This window comes from Crocodylus porosus, unplaced genomic scaffold (assembly GCF_001723895.1).
Source record: "Crocodylus porosus isolate Cpor-Errol unplaced genomic scaffold, CroPor_comp1, whole genome shotgun sequence".
NCBI lineage: Eukaryota > Metazoa > Chordata > Crocodylia > Crocodylidae > Crocodylus > Crocodylus porosus.
Genome location: NW_017728945.1, coordinates 1247046 through 1262921, shown reverse-complemented (window position 1 = coordinate 1262921; position 15876 = coordinate 1247046). Strand labels below are relative to the sequence as shown.

The 15876-nt window shown below is 57.0% G+C and overlaps 2 protein-coding genes across 7 annotated transcripts in view; one reads left to right on the top strand and one right to left on the bottom strand.

Moving 5' to 3' along the window:
* Positions 1-6608, top strand: part of CELF5 (CUGBP, Elav-like family member 5) — a 45822-nt gene extending 39214 nt beyond the window's left edge. For all 6 annotated transcript variants that reach the window (XM_019550574.1, XM_019550572.1, XM_019550576.1 and 3 more), the window contains 7 exons: positions 381-525; positions 896-1042; positions 1317-1379; positions 1471-1554; positions 2264-2407; positions 3501-3664; positions 5325-6608. In XM_019550574.1, the coding sequence (XP_019406119.1) occupies positions 381-525; positions 896-1042; positions 1317-1379; positions 1471-1554; positions 2264-2407; positions 3501-3628 (711 nt within the window). In that variant the 3' untranslated portion in view covers positions 3629-3664; positions 5325-6608. The remainder of the gene's footprint in view (positions 1-380; positions 526-895; positions 1043-1316; positions 1380-1470; positions 1555-2263; positions 2408-3500; positions 3665-5324) is intronic.
* Positions 6609-8486: 1878 nt separating this feature from the next.
* The window catches only part of LOC109320532 (repulsive guidance molecule A-like), a 20251-nt gene continuing 12861 nt past the window's right edge, over positions 8487-15876 (bottom strand). Inside the window, exons 2-3 of the mRNA XM_019550673.1 lie at positions 14179-14772; positions 8487-11179 (exon numbers count right to left, since the gene is read on the bottom strand). Coding sequence (XP_019406218.1) covers positions 10511-11179; positions 14179-14772 — 1263 coding nt within the window. The 3' untranslated portion in view covers positions 8487-10510. The remainder of the gene's footprint in view (positions 11180-14178; positions 14773-15876) is intronic.

Here is a 15876-nt window from a genome sequence, read left to right as displayed (position 1 = left end):
CCCTAGCCCCTGGGTTGCATCTGCGGGAACCGTGACTCGGGCGAGCCTGTGGTTCGCGGGCCCAGGAGATGGAGGGCAGCGACAGTCTCCCTGCAATCTCACAGCCCAGCCTGCCTTGGATGTGCAGGCCTCCGCCAGCCAGGCTGGCCGCTCCCTTGGCAGCTCCCCCACGCAGGCCTCGAGCTCCGGAGGAATTTGGGGTGGGATCTGGTGCCTCCCAGTGGCCTGTCAGAGGAGAAGCCCGTGTCTCTGGCGCTTTAGCTGTGTTAGCAGGCATCGAGCAGGTGGCAGGGGTAGCGTGGGGTGCTGGGTCAGCGGGTGGACCCCTGGGGCTGGGGCGAAGGGGCTGGTGCCAAGGCTGACGTGCAGTGTCTTTGCAGCTGATGCAGCAGCAGACGACGGTCCTCTCCACCTCCCATGGCAGCTACCTGAGCCCCAGCGTCACTTTCTCACCCTGCCACATCCAGCAGATCGGCGCCGTCAGTCTGAACGGGCTGCCGGCCACCCCAATCGCCCCGGCTTCAGGTACATGCCGGCCACACCTGGCTCCGAACAAGTCTCTGAACAAGGAAGGGACCTGGGCAGGCCCGGTTGTGCCGCACCCAGCGTGGCCCCTGAGGGCCAGCGCACCACTGCAAGGGCATGCGGGACCTCATTGTCTGCAAACCCCAAGTCGCAGGTGGGGCCTGCCTCCCAGGGGGCTTCTGTGACACCTGGCATCCCAGTGCTGTGAGCTCCCTCACAGCAGTGCCCTGCTGCAGCTAAGGCCACAGTAGCATGTGCTGCTCTTCCGTCTAGACTGGCTGGGGCGCTGGATTGCTTCCCTGCGGTGCTAACAGTGGTGGCCGGTGGGAGCCAAGCTAATGCAGGATGGGTTTGTCTCTTCTCCCTTCAGGGCTGCACTCGCCTCCTCTCCTGGGCACAGCTGCCGTTCCAGGCCTGGTGGCGCCCATCGCAAACGGGTTCACCGGGGTGGTGCCTTTCCCCAATGGCCACCCGACGCTGGAGACCGTCTACACCAATGGCCTCGTGCCCTACCCAGGTACAGAGGCTGCGGCGGGGCCTTCTCCTCCCATCTTTACTGGCTCCTGGGATTGGCCCCATCGCCGCACCAGCCCAGTGCCGTGGTCTTTCTCCAGCTTTTCCCCATGTGAACTAGACTTGTCTTTCCCCTGATGCCTCCAGGCTAAGCCCCTCATCTCAGGAAATAGCTGGAGACCAGAGCATGCCTGGCATCCCTGCAAGCAGCTTTCTCTGGTGCCAGGGTGGGGAGCACGTCTCCCTTCTCATCCCTCTCTCTTTTTCCCTTGCTCCAGCCCAGAGCCCATCGGTAGCAGAGACGCTGCATCCAGCCTTCACGGGGGTCCAACAGTATGCAGGTACCTGTCCCCTTTTTTCCTCCTTTTCCTTGGGCTGCCATGATCTTAATGTCCCCCCAGTAACCTCCTTGTTTTGTCTCCTTGACTATAGCCGTGTACCCAACCACAACCATCACCCCGATCGCCCAGACTGTCCCCCAGCCTCCCCCACTCCTGCAGCAGCAGCAGCGAGAAGGTGAGGCCCTGAGCTGGGGCGCTGGGCAGTGCTAGGGGGTTTGGGGGCATCCCTTGCTGCAGTGTAGCCGGGGGTGGGGCTGAGTCGTGTACACCAATGGCAGTGATAGAGGGCAAGGGCAGGACTGGAGGATGGCAGGGCAGACACAGGGTCCACAGCTCCTGCTCTGCTCAGCCATGCATACAGCTCCACATGGGAGGCTGCCTTTGTGCTCTGGGGACCCAGAGGCAGCTCAGCAGGGAGAGCGAACATCTCCCGCCCTCCTGCCGTGGCTCGGGCTGGCTGACCCAGGGGCAGCATCAATGCAACTGGCTTTCTCCGGGAATGGCTTGCTGCTCGCACCCCTAGGCTGGCATTGGCAACCTCAGCTCAGCTTTGCCATGTGGTCAGTTCTCAGATGACGCTTGAAAGGTCCACGTTCTGGTGCATCTGGACCCTAGGTCCTCCCCGCAACCGCGGCGTCCACCATACCCTACCAAGCAGTGCCTGGCTTTTGCCCCATCCTTTTTGTCCAGTATCACCGGGGGGACCTGCAGTATCTTGAGGCCTTGTGGCATTCACAGCTTGGGCTCACCTGTGCATCCCTCAGCTCTTCCCTCCAGGTGGGGAGAGCAGGGCAACGAAGGCAGGGGGCATCCAGGGGTCTCAACCAAGCTGTTTCCCGAGCTGACTCCACATGTCTCCCCACTTCTCTCGGGGACTTCCACAGGCCCGGAAGGCTGCAATCTCTTCATCTACCACCTGCCTCAGGAGTTTGGAGACAACGAGCTGATGCAGATGTTTCTGCCCTTTGGCAACATCATCTCCTCCAAGGTGTTCATGGACCGAGCCACCAACCAGAGCAAGTGCTTCGGTAAGCTCCCTGCCATGGAGAGAAGGACAGCAGCAAGGGAGAGGGCAGGAGGAGAAGCCATGTGAGACAGCAGCCACCTGGGCACATGCAGGGAATCTGCTCCCCAAGGCAGGGCTGCCATCCAAAGGTTGTGGGGCACCAGGCATCTGGGTCCTGGCTGGGAACAGAGAGGAGCTGGCAGGGGAGACAGGAGGACAGCTAAATGAGAGGGGTCCTTGCCCATATGGGTTGGAGCTGTGCATCTGGGGGCACAGACCAGGGCTGTGTGGGTGCTTGCATGTCTGCACTGGGATATGCATGTACATACACCAGGGAACGTGCAAGTATACACACACCACTGCCAGGGAGGTGTGTGCACAACAGGGCACTGGGGCACCTTGCCATGGGAGAGTTTGTGCTTTTGGGATGTAGTTTGCTCCAGGGTCCTGCCTCAGGCTTCCCCTTTCTGTTTGCGGGGGGTTGTCAGGGTGTGCACATGTGTTTGTATGCACATGGGAGAGAGAGGGAGAGTCGACACAGGCTTTTTGGCACCTGCCACTGGAGTCACTGGCCCAGAGGCCTGTAGACATGGCCTGAGTCATTTAATAAGCATGTGGTTGGGCTGATGTGTTTATGGCTGGGATTTTTGTGCTCATGAGGAGGACACATGAGCCTGAGCACAGGGGTAGGACATCGTCAGGAGGGTGCAAGGGGATGTGTGTGCATGTGTGTGTGTGCGGGGGTATTTGGATGAGGCTGAGGGTGAGGTTGCATAGATATCTGGCTAGGGGTATTATGACCCCAGCACTTGTTCCTGCCCAGGGCAGGGGGTCAGACTCAGTGATCTGTTCAGGTCCCTTCTAACCCTAGAAACTATGAGCTGTGCCTCTGTACCCCACGTGCAATAGGAACATACCTGCCGCTGGCAGCTCCTTTCACTCCCACCTCCCTGAGGCTTTTGCTTCCTGCTGGCTGGGGAGGGGGCAGACGCCAGTGCAGAGCAGTGCCGCTGTCCGTTCATTGGGCTGGCCTGTCCCAGCAACCCAGCCCTGACCAGCCTGGCTCTGAGGACCGAATGCCTGTGCTGCTGCCCATCCCGGTCTCTGTCCTGCAGGTTTTGTGAGCTTCGATAACCCCTCCAGTGCCCAGACAGCCATCCAGGCCATGAACGGCTTCCAGATCGGGATGAAGAGGTTGAAGGTTCAGCTAAAGCGACCCAAGGACGCCAGCCACCCCTACTGACAGTAGGTCCAACCCGGAGTCGGTGTTGCAGCACAGGTAACATGCAAAGCCTCGCAGCTCCTGCTCCTTCCCCCACAGGGCCACCACCCACCTCCAGCCCTGCCTTGCAGCCCTGTCACTGAGCTCCTGGCTGGAAGGGCAGCCGTCAGCTCTCCATTGCTTAAGCGTGTCCAGTTCCTGTCCTCTGGTGCAAGTGGGTGTTAAATCCTGATGGTTTCTTTTGCATATGACAATGGCATTAGGCTGTGGGCTCGTCTGCACAGGTGAGCGGAAGAATCCACTGGTTCATTCACTGTAGGGCCCAACCCTGCCTTGGCCAACAAAGGTGGATGAAGTGGGGGCTTGCTGGTCTTGCTAACACAGGGGGAGCATCCCCCGTTGTCTTTGGACTAAGAGCTGCTCGAGTAGCCTGTTGGAGAAGCATCGGGGATGGACATGCTTCGGGAACCGGGACAGAGGCTACCTGTGGGTAGCTAGGGCCTCAAAGGAAGAGCTTGGTGGATTTGGTTTGGCGTTGAGGATCCAGGTACCTGGCAGGGGAGATACCACCACGAGGTGGTTTTGCTTACCTGGCAGGGCAAATGCCCTTCTTCTTGGCCTTGACTGCCATGGTGCAGTTGGAGGGTGAAGACCTGTCCCCTGCACTGCGGGCAAGCTGATCCCTGCGAGACCCTATAAATGCCACCGAATGCAGGGATCGCAGCTACACGGTTTATGGTGAGGGGGGATTGCTTTTGGGCTTTCCCTCCAGCTTGCTTCCTTGGCCTTTTGGCTGCAGGCAAGTGAGATTAGGGGGTCATCTGAACTCCAAGGCCTCTGGGCTTGGGGCCTCCCTGTAGGATGCCTGCTGTGGCTTTGGGAGTATCTGAAGGCCCAGGCTAAAGAGTCTGAGAGAGGGGACTTACCAATGGTAGTGCCACAGACTCAAATGATTGAGCTCTGCCCAATCGATAACATTGGGAACAGATTTGGTTGATTTGGCCCAACACACAGAATTCAATTTAAAAAAATTCCCCCCCCAAAACATGTGTCACATGTGAAGAGCCCTGCAAAGCCCACCCCCCCATGGGGCATAGCAGTAGGCAGGTGGATTCCTTGGGTGCTGCATGCACCTCCAGTAAGGAGAGGATCAGTGGATGGTGGGCATTGCAGCTGGCACCCTCTTGGCCAGGTTTTGTTGCTAGAGAGGCTGCTGCATGTGCTAAAGCTGCTGCAGGGCCTGGGTCTGCTCCTCTGATGTGCTGGAGTCGTATATCCTTTTTAAAAGGGCAGGGTGAAGTAGCTAACCCTTTTGTATGTGGTGGCTTGGCCCCATCCAGACTGGTGGGCAAACGATCTCTCCGCACAGCATAACCCGTGTGAGCAGAGGGGATGTCTACAGGGCCCAGGGCAGGTGTGGCTGTACCAGGACAGAGGCAGCAAAACCAGGGGTAAACCGCACTGGCACCGGAGCATGTACCCAACGTCCCTGGAGAGTTTATACCCCACTTGCTGCATCGTGCCAGAACCTGCCCCACTTTGTCTTTGCTGTCTCGCTTATTGAGGCTTTGTGCCGCTGGGCAGCCCCAACCCAGTGTCTCTTAGGGCAGGGGTTTCTGGTCATGGTCTGAAGACTGCCGTCAGGTCCCCCCAGGGCAGGGGGCACAGCTGACGAGCAGCCTTCACCAGCTTAACTCGCGTCCCCCTTTGCCCCCAGGTGAAGGGAAAAGTCCTGAGGAAGAACTCTTGCTTCAGGTCACTTGACAAGCAAGGCCAGTAAATTTTACAGACTCTTTGGATACTGCCCCTTTCCTCTTCCCTCTCCCCCACCAAAAAAAATATTTAAAAAAAAAAAAAAAAAATGCGAACAGCCGAAGAGCAGTGAAGTGCTGGAAGGGCTTGCCAGCTTCCCCGGCGGGGGACCTTCTTGCCACGACGGTCCCAGACCGCTCGGGGCAGGCCTGGACTTGACGGACCAAGCCAAGTGTCTCCAGGTCACGTGAGCACCTCCCGGGACTTTGGCCTCCCCCCCAACCCACCCTTTTCATATATAAATAGAAATATAAATATATATATATAGTCTCTATTTTTTTTTAAAACGTGAAATGCAGGACCAAACTTTTCCATGCAGAGACTTCCTCCTTCGTGCCGGAGGGGTTGGGAGCAAAGGGTTACCTCCGAGGCAGCAGATCCTTGGCAGGGACTGCCAAAAAACATTAAAAAAAAAAAAAAAAAAGGGCCTGAATCATTGCCGGAGGACATGTGGTCGGAGAGATGCTCACTCAGTGCTAGCAAGAGGCAAGGGGGGAGAGAGAGCACTATATACCTCCAGGAACCGGTCAGCTCAAGATTCATTCACCTGCCAACCTTAGCACCAGCTTGGTTACGGACCTGGAGAGCTCTGGGTTACCTTCGAAAGGGCTTCTGCAGAGCAAGCGACTGGGATCTGGCTCCAAAGACCACCCGGGCACTCCTGGGTCGGGCAGAACGTACCTTCCCCTGCACCCACGGGCACAGCACCACCTCCGAAGCATCCTTCACCGTTCTCCGTGGCGACAGGGAGGGCTCTGGACCAATCCAAGGAGAAAGCTGCCCGCGACGGCCTACATACTGCCTCCCCGTACCAGCGTGAACGCAGCGCGTCGTTTCCAGACCGACCGGTCCGTTAGCAATGATACTTTTCTGCAGCTGAATTTAACAGGGAGGGAAACAACCTCTTAATCCCACGGCAAAGCTTTTTTTTTTTTTGGAGCAGATGCACAGAAGACGACGTTATGAAACAAGGGGGGTTTGTTTTTTTTTCTCTCCACCTCCTCCAAAGGACAAACTATAAAGTATGCAGCTTATATAGACTCTATAAATATATATACACGCACTTAAGCACAGAACACAGCTCAAGCTTAGAGACCTTCCCCAAAGCAGGGATCGTACAGCTAAGAAGCATCCGTGTAACAACTTGAATGCAGTCCGGTCAAGTTTCTACCAAAATAAGGGGAAAAAACAAAAAAACCCCAATCTTCTGAATAACTGGTTTGGCTATTACAGAGTTTGATAATGTATCAAGAACATTCCTGTATGCATGTGTCTGCGTGGGTCTGCAAAGTCAGCAGAGGGTTGGTGGGAAAAGACTGTTGTAGAAGAGCGATCCAGTTGGGGATGGGCTAGGTTTCTCTTGGGAACGTTGTGGTGTCTAGTCCTTCTCCAGTATCCCTTGTGCAGGTGTCCTCCTGGCTCTTTCAAACAAAAAAAAAACAGTGTGTGTGTGTGCGTGCACATGTCTCTTCAGTCAACCCTCTGTGTCTGATTGTGAGCGTACGTGCGAGAGCGAGACAGCGTGTGAGAGCGATGCCGTGTTGGAAGCTTGTGTGTTTCTATAGTCCATGTTTACTGATTGTACATACCATTTTTATACTTAACATCTATGATGTACGTGATTTGTATAATGTACTTTATTTCTGCTACAAGTAATTTCATGACGTTTGGACTGGAAATCTAATTTTGAACAAAAAAAAAGGACAAAAAAAAAAAAAAAAAAAAAAAAAAAAAAAAAAAAAAAAAAAAAAAAAAAAAAAAAGAAAGAAATATCACCAAACAGCAAAACATATAGGAAAGGACTTTGAAGACTCCCCGCTATATTTAAAACGAGCGGCGAAGAGCGGGTTCTTCCGTCACGGTTCCCAATGGGACTGTGGCACGTTGCAGGTGAGCTACAGGCTTCGTCTTACTGTCCAACTCCTCACTCTGGTCTGAAGAATCCTGGATTTATTTAATAAAGGTTTTACTTGCTATGTGGCTGGTTTTGAACTTTGTCCTTTGCTTGCTTTTGTCTCCAGTGGGTTTCTTGGTTTTGGAAGCGGTCTCTATTTGGGCCAGAGATGATCCCGAGTCTTGAAGACCTGGGTAACACAGGCTCAGAGGTGACCCAGAGCAGCCACCTGTGTCCCTACCTCTCGTCTGAGCTCTGCGGGGCTTGGCAGTCTCATGGCAAGAGCGCTCGGTGGCCAGAAAGTTGGGGTTTAGGTGCTGCTCCCCCAGTGGTGTATAGTGGGCTCAGCGCACACTCACTGCCCTCAGACCCAGCAAGGACGTTGGTGCTGGGATGCCTCTGCTGTGACGCCCCGGTGGGGTGTAGTCAAGACGGTGGGCACAGGCGGGCACGCTCCCTTAGGTGCACACATTGGTTTGCAGCAGGACTGTAGGGCATCTGTGTACAAGCAGGTGGACAGGGTTTTGTGGATTGCGTCCTTGGAGCATTTTGTTTTCATGGCTTTAGCTGTGACGCAGGAGTATGGTGGAGTCAGCCTGCTTGCCTGGCGCTTCTCTCTTTGCCTGCCTCTACAGACCCCGTCTTCCATCAGAGACCTGCTCAGAGGCGGGCATCTTCCACTTCTCTGCCTATGAAGCAATGGTATGCCAGTCCGCCATAGCAGGGGGCTGAATCCGGAAGGAGTGAAAGCCTGAACCACGGCTTCAGCTTTAAGCACAGAAGCTTTGCAGCCACATGAGCCACAACGGCGGGGTGGTGGGGGTAGGAGGCCTTTACCACAACTCAACTGAAATGCCTCCAAAGCTATGATGATTTGTTGAGCGTCTTTTATCGTAGTGAAAGAAAAGTGGTGGATGTGGAGGCAGGTGGGGGACGGGGGGAACGTTTCTAGCAGCTTACACCAATTATGATGGAGCCAGGCATTTCAATTGAGAAATGCCACATGCTCTGCAGCATCTCTTAAGTAAAAGCAACCAGAAGCTCAGCAGTTGGCTTCTTCTGGAGACCCTCCACTGTGGCAAAAGCAATTGCAGCCTCCACCTACCTGCAAAGGCAAAGGCAAAGGCAGGCAAGGTCTTGGGTCGTAGCTCAGAGCGAGCGGGAGCCCAGCTTGGTGCGGTCCTTCCCTTTGCTTGGCTCAGATCCCACCTTTTGGCAGGGCTGCAAGGTGCTCCCAGATCCTCAGCTGAAAGGTTTGAGGAAAGCAACAGGCCCTAAGAAAACCCATACAACCTCGAAGCTGTTACCAGGTCCCCCTTCAAGGCACGATAACTGCACTGCTTGTGCAAATGTAGTGTTCAATGGGGAGAGGTAAGGCTGGAGTTTGCTTGGGCAGGAAGAAGGAGGTTGTCTTGGTCTCCCCAGGCCCCCAGGAACACGTGGCTGTGGACCACAGGGCTGGCTTCGTGGGCACGGTAGGGATCAGGAGAGGGAGGCTGGCAACAGCCCATTCCTTTTGATATCAATGCTGTGCCCAAAGCCAAAGCCCACAGCCTATTATACACACCTGCAGAGGTGCCAGTGCAGGAGGCAACAGGGAAGCTGCCCAGTGCTGCCAGCACCCCTGCACGCCCAGCAACATTGCCACGGCCTTGCTCTGCTTCCCTCACCTCTTCTGGATGAACAAAGGCGGCTCTTTCTTCCCGTGGCTTTGGCTGAGGGGGAAGCTCTCACCGCACCTGTCCTCCCATTTGCTGTAGGTGGCATCAGGCAGAGCTGGGCACTTACCCAAAGGGAGTGACCACTGCAATCGAGGAGCAGCTACAGCAGGGATGCCACCGATAAGGCCCGCAGGCTGGAGCCAGCCCTTGATGCTGGGCCATCCAGCCCGCAGGGCTCTTGGTGGGGCTGGGAACTCAGGGGTGCAGCCCACCTCCAAGTTCTGGGGTCCACAGCCCCCTTGGGGGTGAGCATTGGCAGCAAAGGGACAACAGCTGTGATAATCCCTGTGGCTCCCTAAACTGACACAGCACCACTCACCCTGTTGCCACACCAGGAAATGGATCAGGAGTGGACCTGGGGGCCAAGTTGGACACCCCAGATCTACAGCCCTCCAGTAGTGCAGGGAAGCCTAGGGCAGCCACACGATTTAGCACCTCCTAGGAGAACACTGACCCTTGCAGCAACATGGGTTACTTTGGTATTTTTTAATTAAAATAGAGATTAAAATGCTATGAACAAGGGTTTGCAAAGTCCACAACCATACAGCACCAGAGGGGCTCCCACTGTACAGCATGTACAAACACATTTACAGGCTGGCAAGCAGAAATATACACATCTGGGCAGCAAATATATCATACAGAGAAGCCGCGTCCCCCGTTCCCCACAGCTCGTGAGGCCAACGGAGGGGCCAGAAGGCAAGTGGAGGTGGGTGCGGGGGCTACTGCTGCACGCGGGAGACGTCTGGCATAGCTCAAGCAGGAGTTGGGTTCCTCTACCACCCCTTCCCCTGAGCACTGCTCACACCCAGCGCTTCGCTGGAGAGCATAGAGAGGAGGCACCGGGTTAAAGCGCCTGCTGTCCCCGCTTCTCCGCATCCGTGCCCTCTCCCAGGCACAGCACAGCATGGCACTTTCCTGCAGTCATGCCTGTGGCGGCGGGCACAAAAGGCCACTCCCAGCACTGCACCCAGGCCAGGCCTGCCCCACAACTGGGGACTTGGCTGTGGTGCAGGGGTAGATGACAACAGCAGGATGCACGGGGGATGGGGTCGGCCACGGGCTGAGCAAGCAAGGTGGGCAGAGGGTGGCAGAGAAACCTGTGCAAGTCACCTGCAGAGACGCTCCTGGTTGGCAAATGGACACTTCTGTTGGCCCCTCAGCCAAGTCTCTGGGCAGGCATCAGCCTTCCCCTGGAGAAGGCCTCTCTGCTGGCATCTGGCACCTCTGCCAAACAAGTGGTGGGACAGGTCCCCTCCAAATGCCCACAGGCCAGTAGTGGTTGGTGCCTGGAAACCAGCACGCCTAAGCAACCCATGCTTTACCTTCTGCCAAGGCCGGAGCAGGTGATCAGCTGGACCCAGCGCCTGGTTTTGTGGGAGGAGGAGACTTTGACCTGTCCACTCTGCTTCAAGAAAGGCCAGTGCCCAGCAATGCTCTCTTCCCATGCCAGATCCCACCGCAGTCAGACTGCCGCTGTTAGCACCACCGAAGCAGCGTTAGAAAAGCAAGAGCACAACCGAGCAGAGTGGCAGGAGGCTGCCTGGGCCCCAGGGCGCTCCCTGACACGCTGACAGTCTTGGGGACCGTGTGCAGCTTGAGTCTGCTGGGGTACAAGGCCTTCAGGTCTTCCAAGGCCCCGTGGGCTGCCATGGAGAACTCAGGGTCACCTGTGGTGAGCAGGTCAAAGACACAGGACTGGAAATACACATCCTCCACCTGCAGGATGTGGCGGCACTGCTCCGTGGCCGTTTCCACCGTGTAGGCCCAGCGGGAGCCTGGCCAGAGTGGGCTGACGTTCCCCAGGCTCAGCCGGTGCTCTTGGATCAGCTCGCTCTTGGGGCAGCCATGCAGGCAAAGCTGGAGGCCAGTGCCCTCCTCGGCGAGGCTCAGGGTCTCCTCGGGCACGCGGATGGCGAAGGTGAGGTAGCGGCCCACCTGGCGGATGATGATGGTGCTGCCAATGTAGTGGGCTTGGATCTCCACCTGGTGCGTGTCCGGCTTCTCCAGGATGCGCAGGCTGCTGGCTCCCTCCTGCTGCCCCCCATTCCTCGTGCCGTCGCTGAATGCCAGGGGCAGGTCCTCGGTGGTCGCCTGGTAAACCTTCTGCTCCGTGCAGCCCTGGTAGCTCTTAAAGATCAGGGTGATCTACAGGAGAGGGAGAAAGGCTCAGAACAAATACAGCAGCCTTTCCCTGTGGCTGGCAGCACTCAGCCCAGAAGGGGCTTGAACCTGCGTTTTTCTAGCACGGTGCATAACCCACCATGTCACAGGGCCGGCGGCATCCAGCGCGCCTTTGGAGTCTTCCCCCTGGGCAACCAAGGGGAAAGGGCCGGGGGGACCAGTACAAGCCACTAAGTGCACAGCCCACGGAGACGGCTGCCGGAAACTTAGAATCACAGAAAATGAGGGTTGGGAGGGACCTCAGGAGGTCACATCTAGTCCAACTCCCTGCTCCAAGCAGGACCAGCCCCAACTGCATCATCCCAGCCAAGGCTTGGTGTAGCTAGGTCTTAAAAACCTGCAAGGATGGAGAGTCCACCACCTCTCTGGGTAACTTGGTTCCAGTGTTTTACTACCCTCCTAGTGAGAAAATTCTTTCTAATATCTAACCTCAACTTCCCTTGCCCATTGCTCCTTGTCCTGCCATCTGCCCCCCACCGGGAGCAGTCCAGCTCCATCCTCTTTGCAGCTCCCCTGCAGGGAGTCGAAGGCTGCTATTCGATCCCCTTCTGCACTGCTCAGCAGTCATGTAAACACCCCCATGGTGGACACAGGACAGGACCCCCGGACTCCCAAAGTCCACCTGAGCACCCTAACCACAGGAGCCCCAAGGGTAGCTGGTCCATGCCTCCTGCCTGCAGCCCCCAGAGGCACCTGGTCTGCAGCAGGTCGGGGTGTCGAAGCCTGTCCAGGCTCACACACCTCTGTTTGCATTCCTGGCCTGGCCCCAGGGCCTAGGCCATGCTGTGGTACCGGCCGGGCAAGATGGTGCCACATGCACCCACTGTTAAGACAACGCAAGGACCTCCGAATCCTTGCAGTTACTGAAGCCCCCCAGATCCAGGGTTCTTCTTGAGAGAGGCCGTTGTGAAAGCGGATGATGGTGGGGGGAGAGCAGGGGAGCTGTGAACAGCCTCCGTTGCAGGGCTAACTGCAGGCGGCATCGTCACCGAGCACAGAGACAGGAACGGGCGGACGCAACCCACCGATCCCATCCGCCAGCGAAGCAGGGCTCTGATAGGAAAGGGTTCCAGGGAAGGGGAAGGTTTTGGGCTTGAATCCCCGCATCTAGTTCAGGAGACTCTTGGGATCCTTGGTTTGAACCGGCTGCAAGGCAGCAGGCAGGATGGACAAGTCATGGCAATTTCTGAAAAGGCTGCTGAGACCTGCTACTCATATGGCCACGGGGCTAGAGTACAGGCTGGAGGGCCAGGACTGGGTCCCACGGCAAGTGTTGGCAGTGATGCCCCAGCTCTTTCTGCAAGTAGGGGAGAGCATTTACTGCAAGGTTACCCCTTTAGGAGCACGGTCTGGCCGGGTGACATGAGTGTCCTAATTGCCTTCCTCCTGCAGTCCAGCAAAACAGGCTCCAGGAGGGGCTGGGAGTCTCACGATTCACAGGTCCTGTCCTGCTCCGGCAGATCCCAGCTATCTGGCAGCACAAAGAACCACAGACCTTAGGCGTGGACCAGGTGCAAGGCACAAGCAGATGAGCTTTTGGGATGAGCAAGCTGGAATTTTCCCCGTGTCTGATTTGAAGACCACCCCTCTTAATGCCCACTGTATAGGCACCTCGAATGGCATGGTGCCAGCATTGCCAGAGTGCAAGGAAGGCAGCATTCCCCCTCCAGCCCCATACTGAAGAGGCAGCCTTGTCTCAGCACACACCAGAGCAACTCGGACACCAAAAAAAAGAGCGTGATGAACAGCAGACGTAGAAGGAGAGACAGAGCAGCCTTGGGCTAAAGAAGGCAGGAGCTGGAAGTCTGCCATCTGTGCACAAAGTGCAGTAAGATCCTGCCCCCATGGGCCAAGCTAACACATGCTCCCTCCCGCGTGGATACTCTCAGTTAGGTATCAGGTTGCCTCGTCGCCCCTTGAGCTCTATGCACTAGCCCACACTGCCTACCCCCTTCTTTCCCGGGGGTTGTGGCTAATTGCATTGAGGAGTGCTGAGAACCAGCGCTCAAGGGATCGTTCCCCATTGTATTTCCCCCGGACCTTGAGGCCACAGCGTACCAACCACACTGACTCCTCCTTATCCACCAGCCGCAGGCACTTGTAGCCATTAAGCTTTCCCTGAGACAGAAGCGTTAACAGGACTCAGGACAGCAGAGGGCACGCGCACGTGCAGGACGGCCCAATTCATGCTACCGCTGCTAGGCCTAGCTAGGGCTGGGCTGCCCTTCCAAGAGCAATGCAAGAGATCGTGGCAACAGGCAGCAGCCCTGTGCATCACCTCATGGCCGTGGTGCCAGCCCTGCTGGGCGGGCACAGCTTGGGGAGGCGACCTCCCTTGCAGGCAGCAAGCGGCTTAGATTAGTGGCTTCCACCCTACTCGGCCACAGGGCCTCCAGCCTCTTCCCCTTGTTTGCGGCATCAGCAGAGGCATCGAAAGCCCTGTAAGGACCACGTGGGTGCAATCAGTTCAGCACCATCACCTACACGGCGTGCAAAACTGAGCCCAGTCCACGGGGGGGCACTGGGATTTTTCCCGCTGAAGCTAGATCATCCCAGGGCAGGGAGTAGCAACAGGCAGAGAAGCAACGAGATGCACACACCCGTCCTCCCGCCGTCATTCATGGCCAAAGCAGAATGACAATGAAGACAGTTTCCCTAGAGCAGTGACGTTCCTGCCTGCACCATCCTCACGAGGATGACATGCTTTTCCCACCCTGGTGTGAGCATGAAGACGCCATCTCAGCCTATGGTGCAGCACTGCAATTACCAGGGACCGTGGAAATGTGGCACATCCGACTCAGCTTCCAGCCACCCAACTTGTGACCAACCAGCTTCCCACGGCCACTTTCTGACATGAACTTCCCCGGCCTAGCGCAAGGGGGCAGCTCGCCATCACGGTCGGCTTTCGGCGTTAAAGCCGAGCTGCTCACACGAAAGAAGCCTCCGGGGCCTGATGTTTTTACCTTGCTGGTGGCCGTGGCGCTGGATCCCAGAACCACGGGGACGTTGGTGACCTGGACCGAGAGGTACCGGTTGTCTATTAGCGGCCACGCTCCTTCCACTTTGCACGTCTGGAACTCGTCCTTGAATGTCCGCAAGTGAGGGTCCCCAAACAAGCCGCAATGGGCAAACCTCTTCTGAAAGCCAGACCTGCTCTCGTAGTTGCAGACCTCGGAGAGCAGAGGGTCCGGCGTGCCGGGGGCTTTGGCCGAGGACGTGGGCCCGTCGCTGGAGCAGTTGTACTGGGCAAAGAGTTCCTTTATCCTAAAGACGGCAGAATGGTACACCAGGTCCCCGCGGCAGGACTTGGCCGTCTTGCGGGTGCACACGGAATAGGCCCGCAAGGCGATGCAGTAATCCACGTCCGGCAGCGTCTCCTCCGGCAAGGCATGGCTCGGCGACGTGGCGGCCACATAGTCGGCGTTGCAGCGCTGGATCCGGCACTGTTGGCAATGCACTGCAAAGGGAAAAAGGGGGCGGTTCTGATCAGCAGCCAGGCACCGGCTGGGCGTCCGTGGCCAGACGACGGCAGAAGGCGAGGGGCGTTTATAGACTAACTAAATCAGGGCTACAGAGAGCAAAGCTACTGCAAAGTCAAGGCGGCTTCACCAGAAGACGCCGAACATGCCCCGACCCCCGTTCAGTACACGCACCCCAACGAAATCTCCTTAAGCGGGGGTTTCAAGCCGGGGCTAAACTGTCTGTCGCACACACCCGTATCCTACTGGCTCCTACGACCCGAGTTACCACACTCCTTTGCCCTTGAACTCCCACTTGAAGGCGTTTTACCAACAGTGCCCGCTATAGCACCCACGGGAGCAGTCCCGCAGCCAGACTTTCCTGGTGGTTTTTTTATTGCTGAATTAAGCCCTTCTCTCAAAGCCGTAACAGGGCAAAAGAATAGCCCGGATGATGGATTTTTTTTTTAAAAAAAAATCAAATGAAAAGAAGTGAACAGAAGAGACGAGGAGTTACAGTTGTGGGGGTTGGAGAAAGTCCGCCCTCTGAGGACAGCACAGAGGCTGCAGCGTGGCAGGAACATGCCCCAGGCAGCATCAGCGCTGGCACTGCATTAACGTGCAAAACAGTCGCTGGGCTTTAGCAGTCGAATCACAGGATCTCCCGCGTCCCTTTGCCACCTCCGTACAAAAACAGCCCATCCGCAAACCTGTCAGCTGTTCCTTTTCATTCGCGACCAAGCGCCTCCCCCCGAACGCAAAGCCCGTGGGCGCGCACGTGCGGTCAAACCCGCAGCAATTCCCAACAGGTCTAGACTCCGGCTCCCGTTTCCGCACGCGCGCGGACACGTCGCTACCACTTCCGTGCACGCCGGGCAACGCGCGCCGTGCTTCGATGCCTCGGACCCGAGCGCGCGCGCGTTATTCAGTTCACGGCAGGATTCTCCCCGGAGGGGAGGTTTCAGCAATGCAGCAATTTTCGATCCGGCACGGAAACCTGGGCTGATTAGCTGCAGACCCGCCGCGCACGGGGGCTGCTACGCGGCGAGTTTCTCGCTGCCCTGTGCAGAGGCGTAAAACACGTCCCGATCTCGCCCCCAACGCCTCCTCCCTCCGGCGCCAGTCCTAAAGTCATCCTGCCGGCCTCGAAACCAACCGGCATCGAGACGACGGGAGTCGGGGATCCGGGATCCCCGTTCCGGT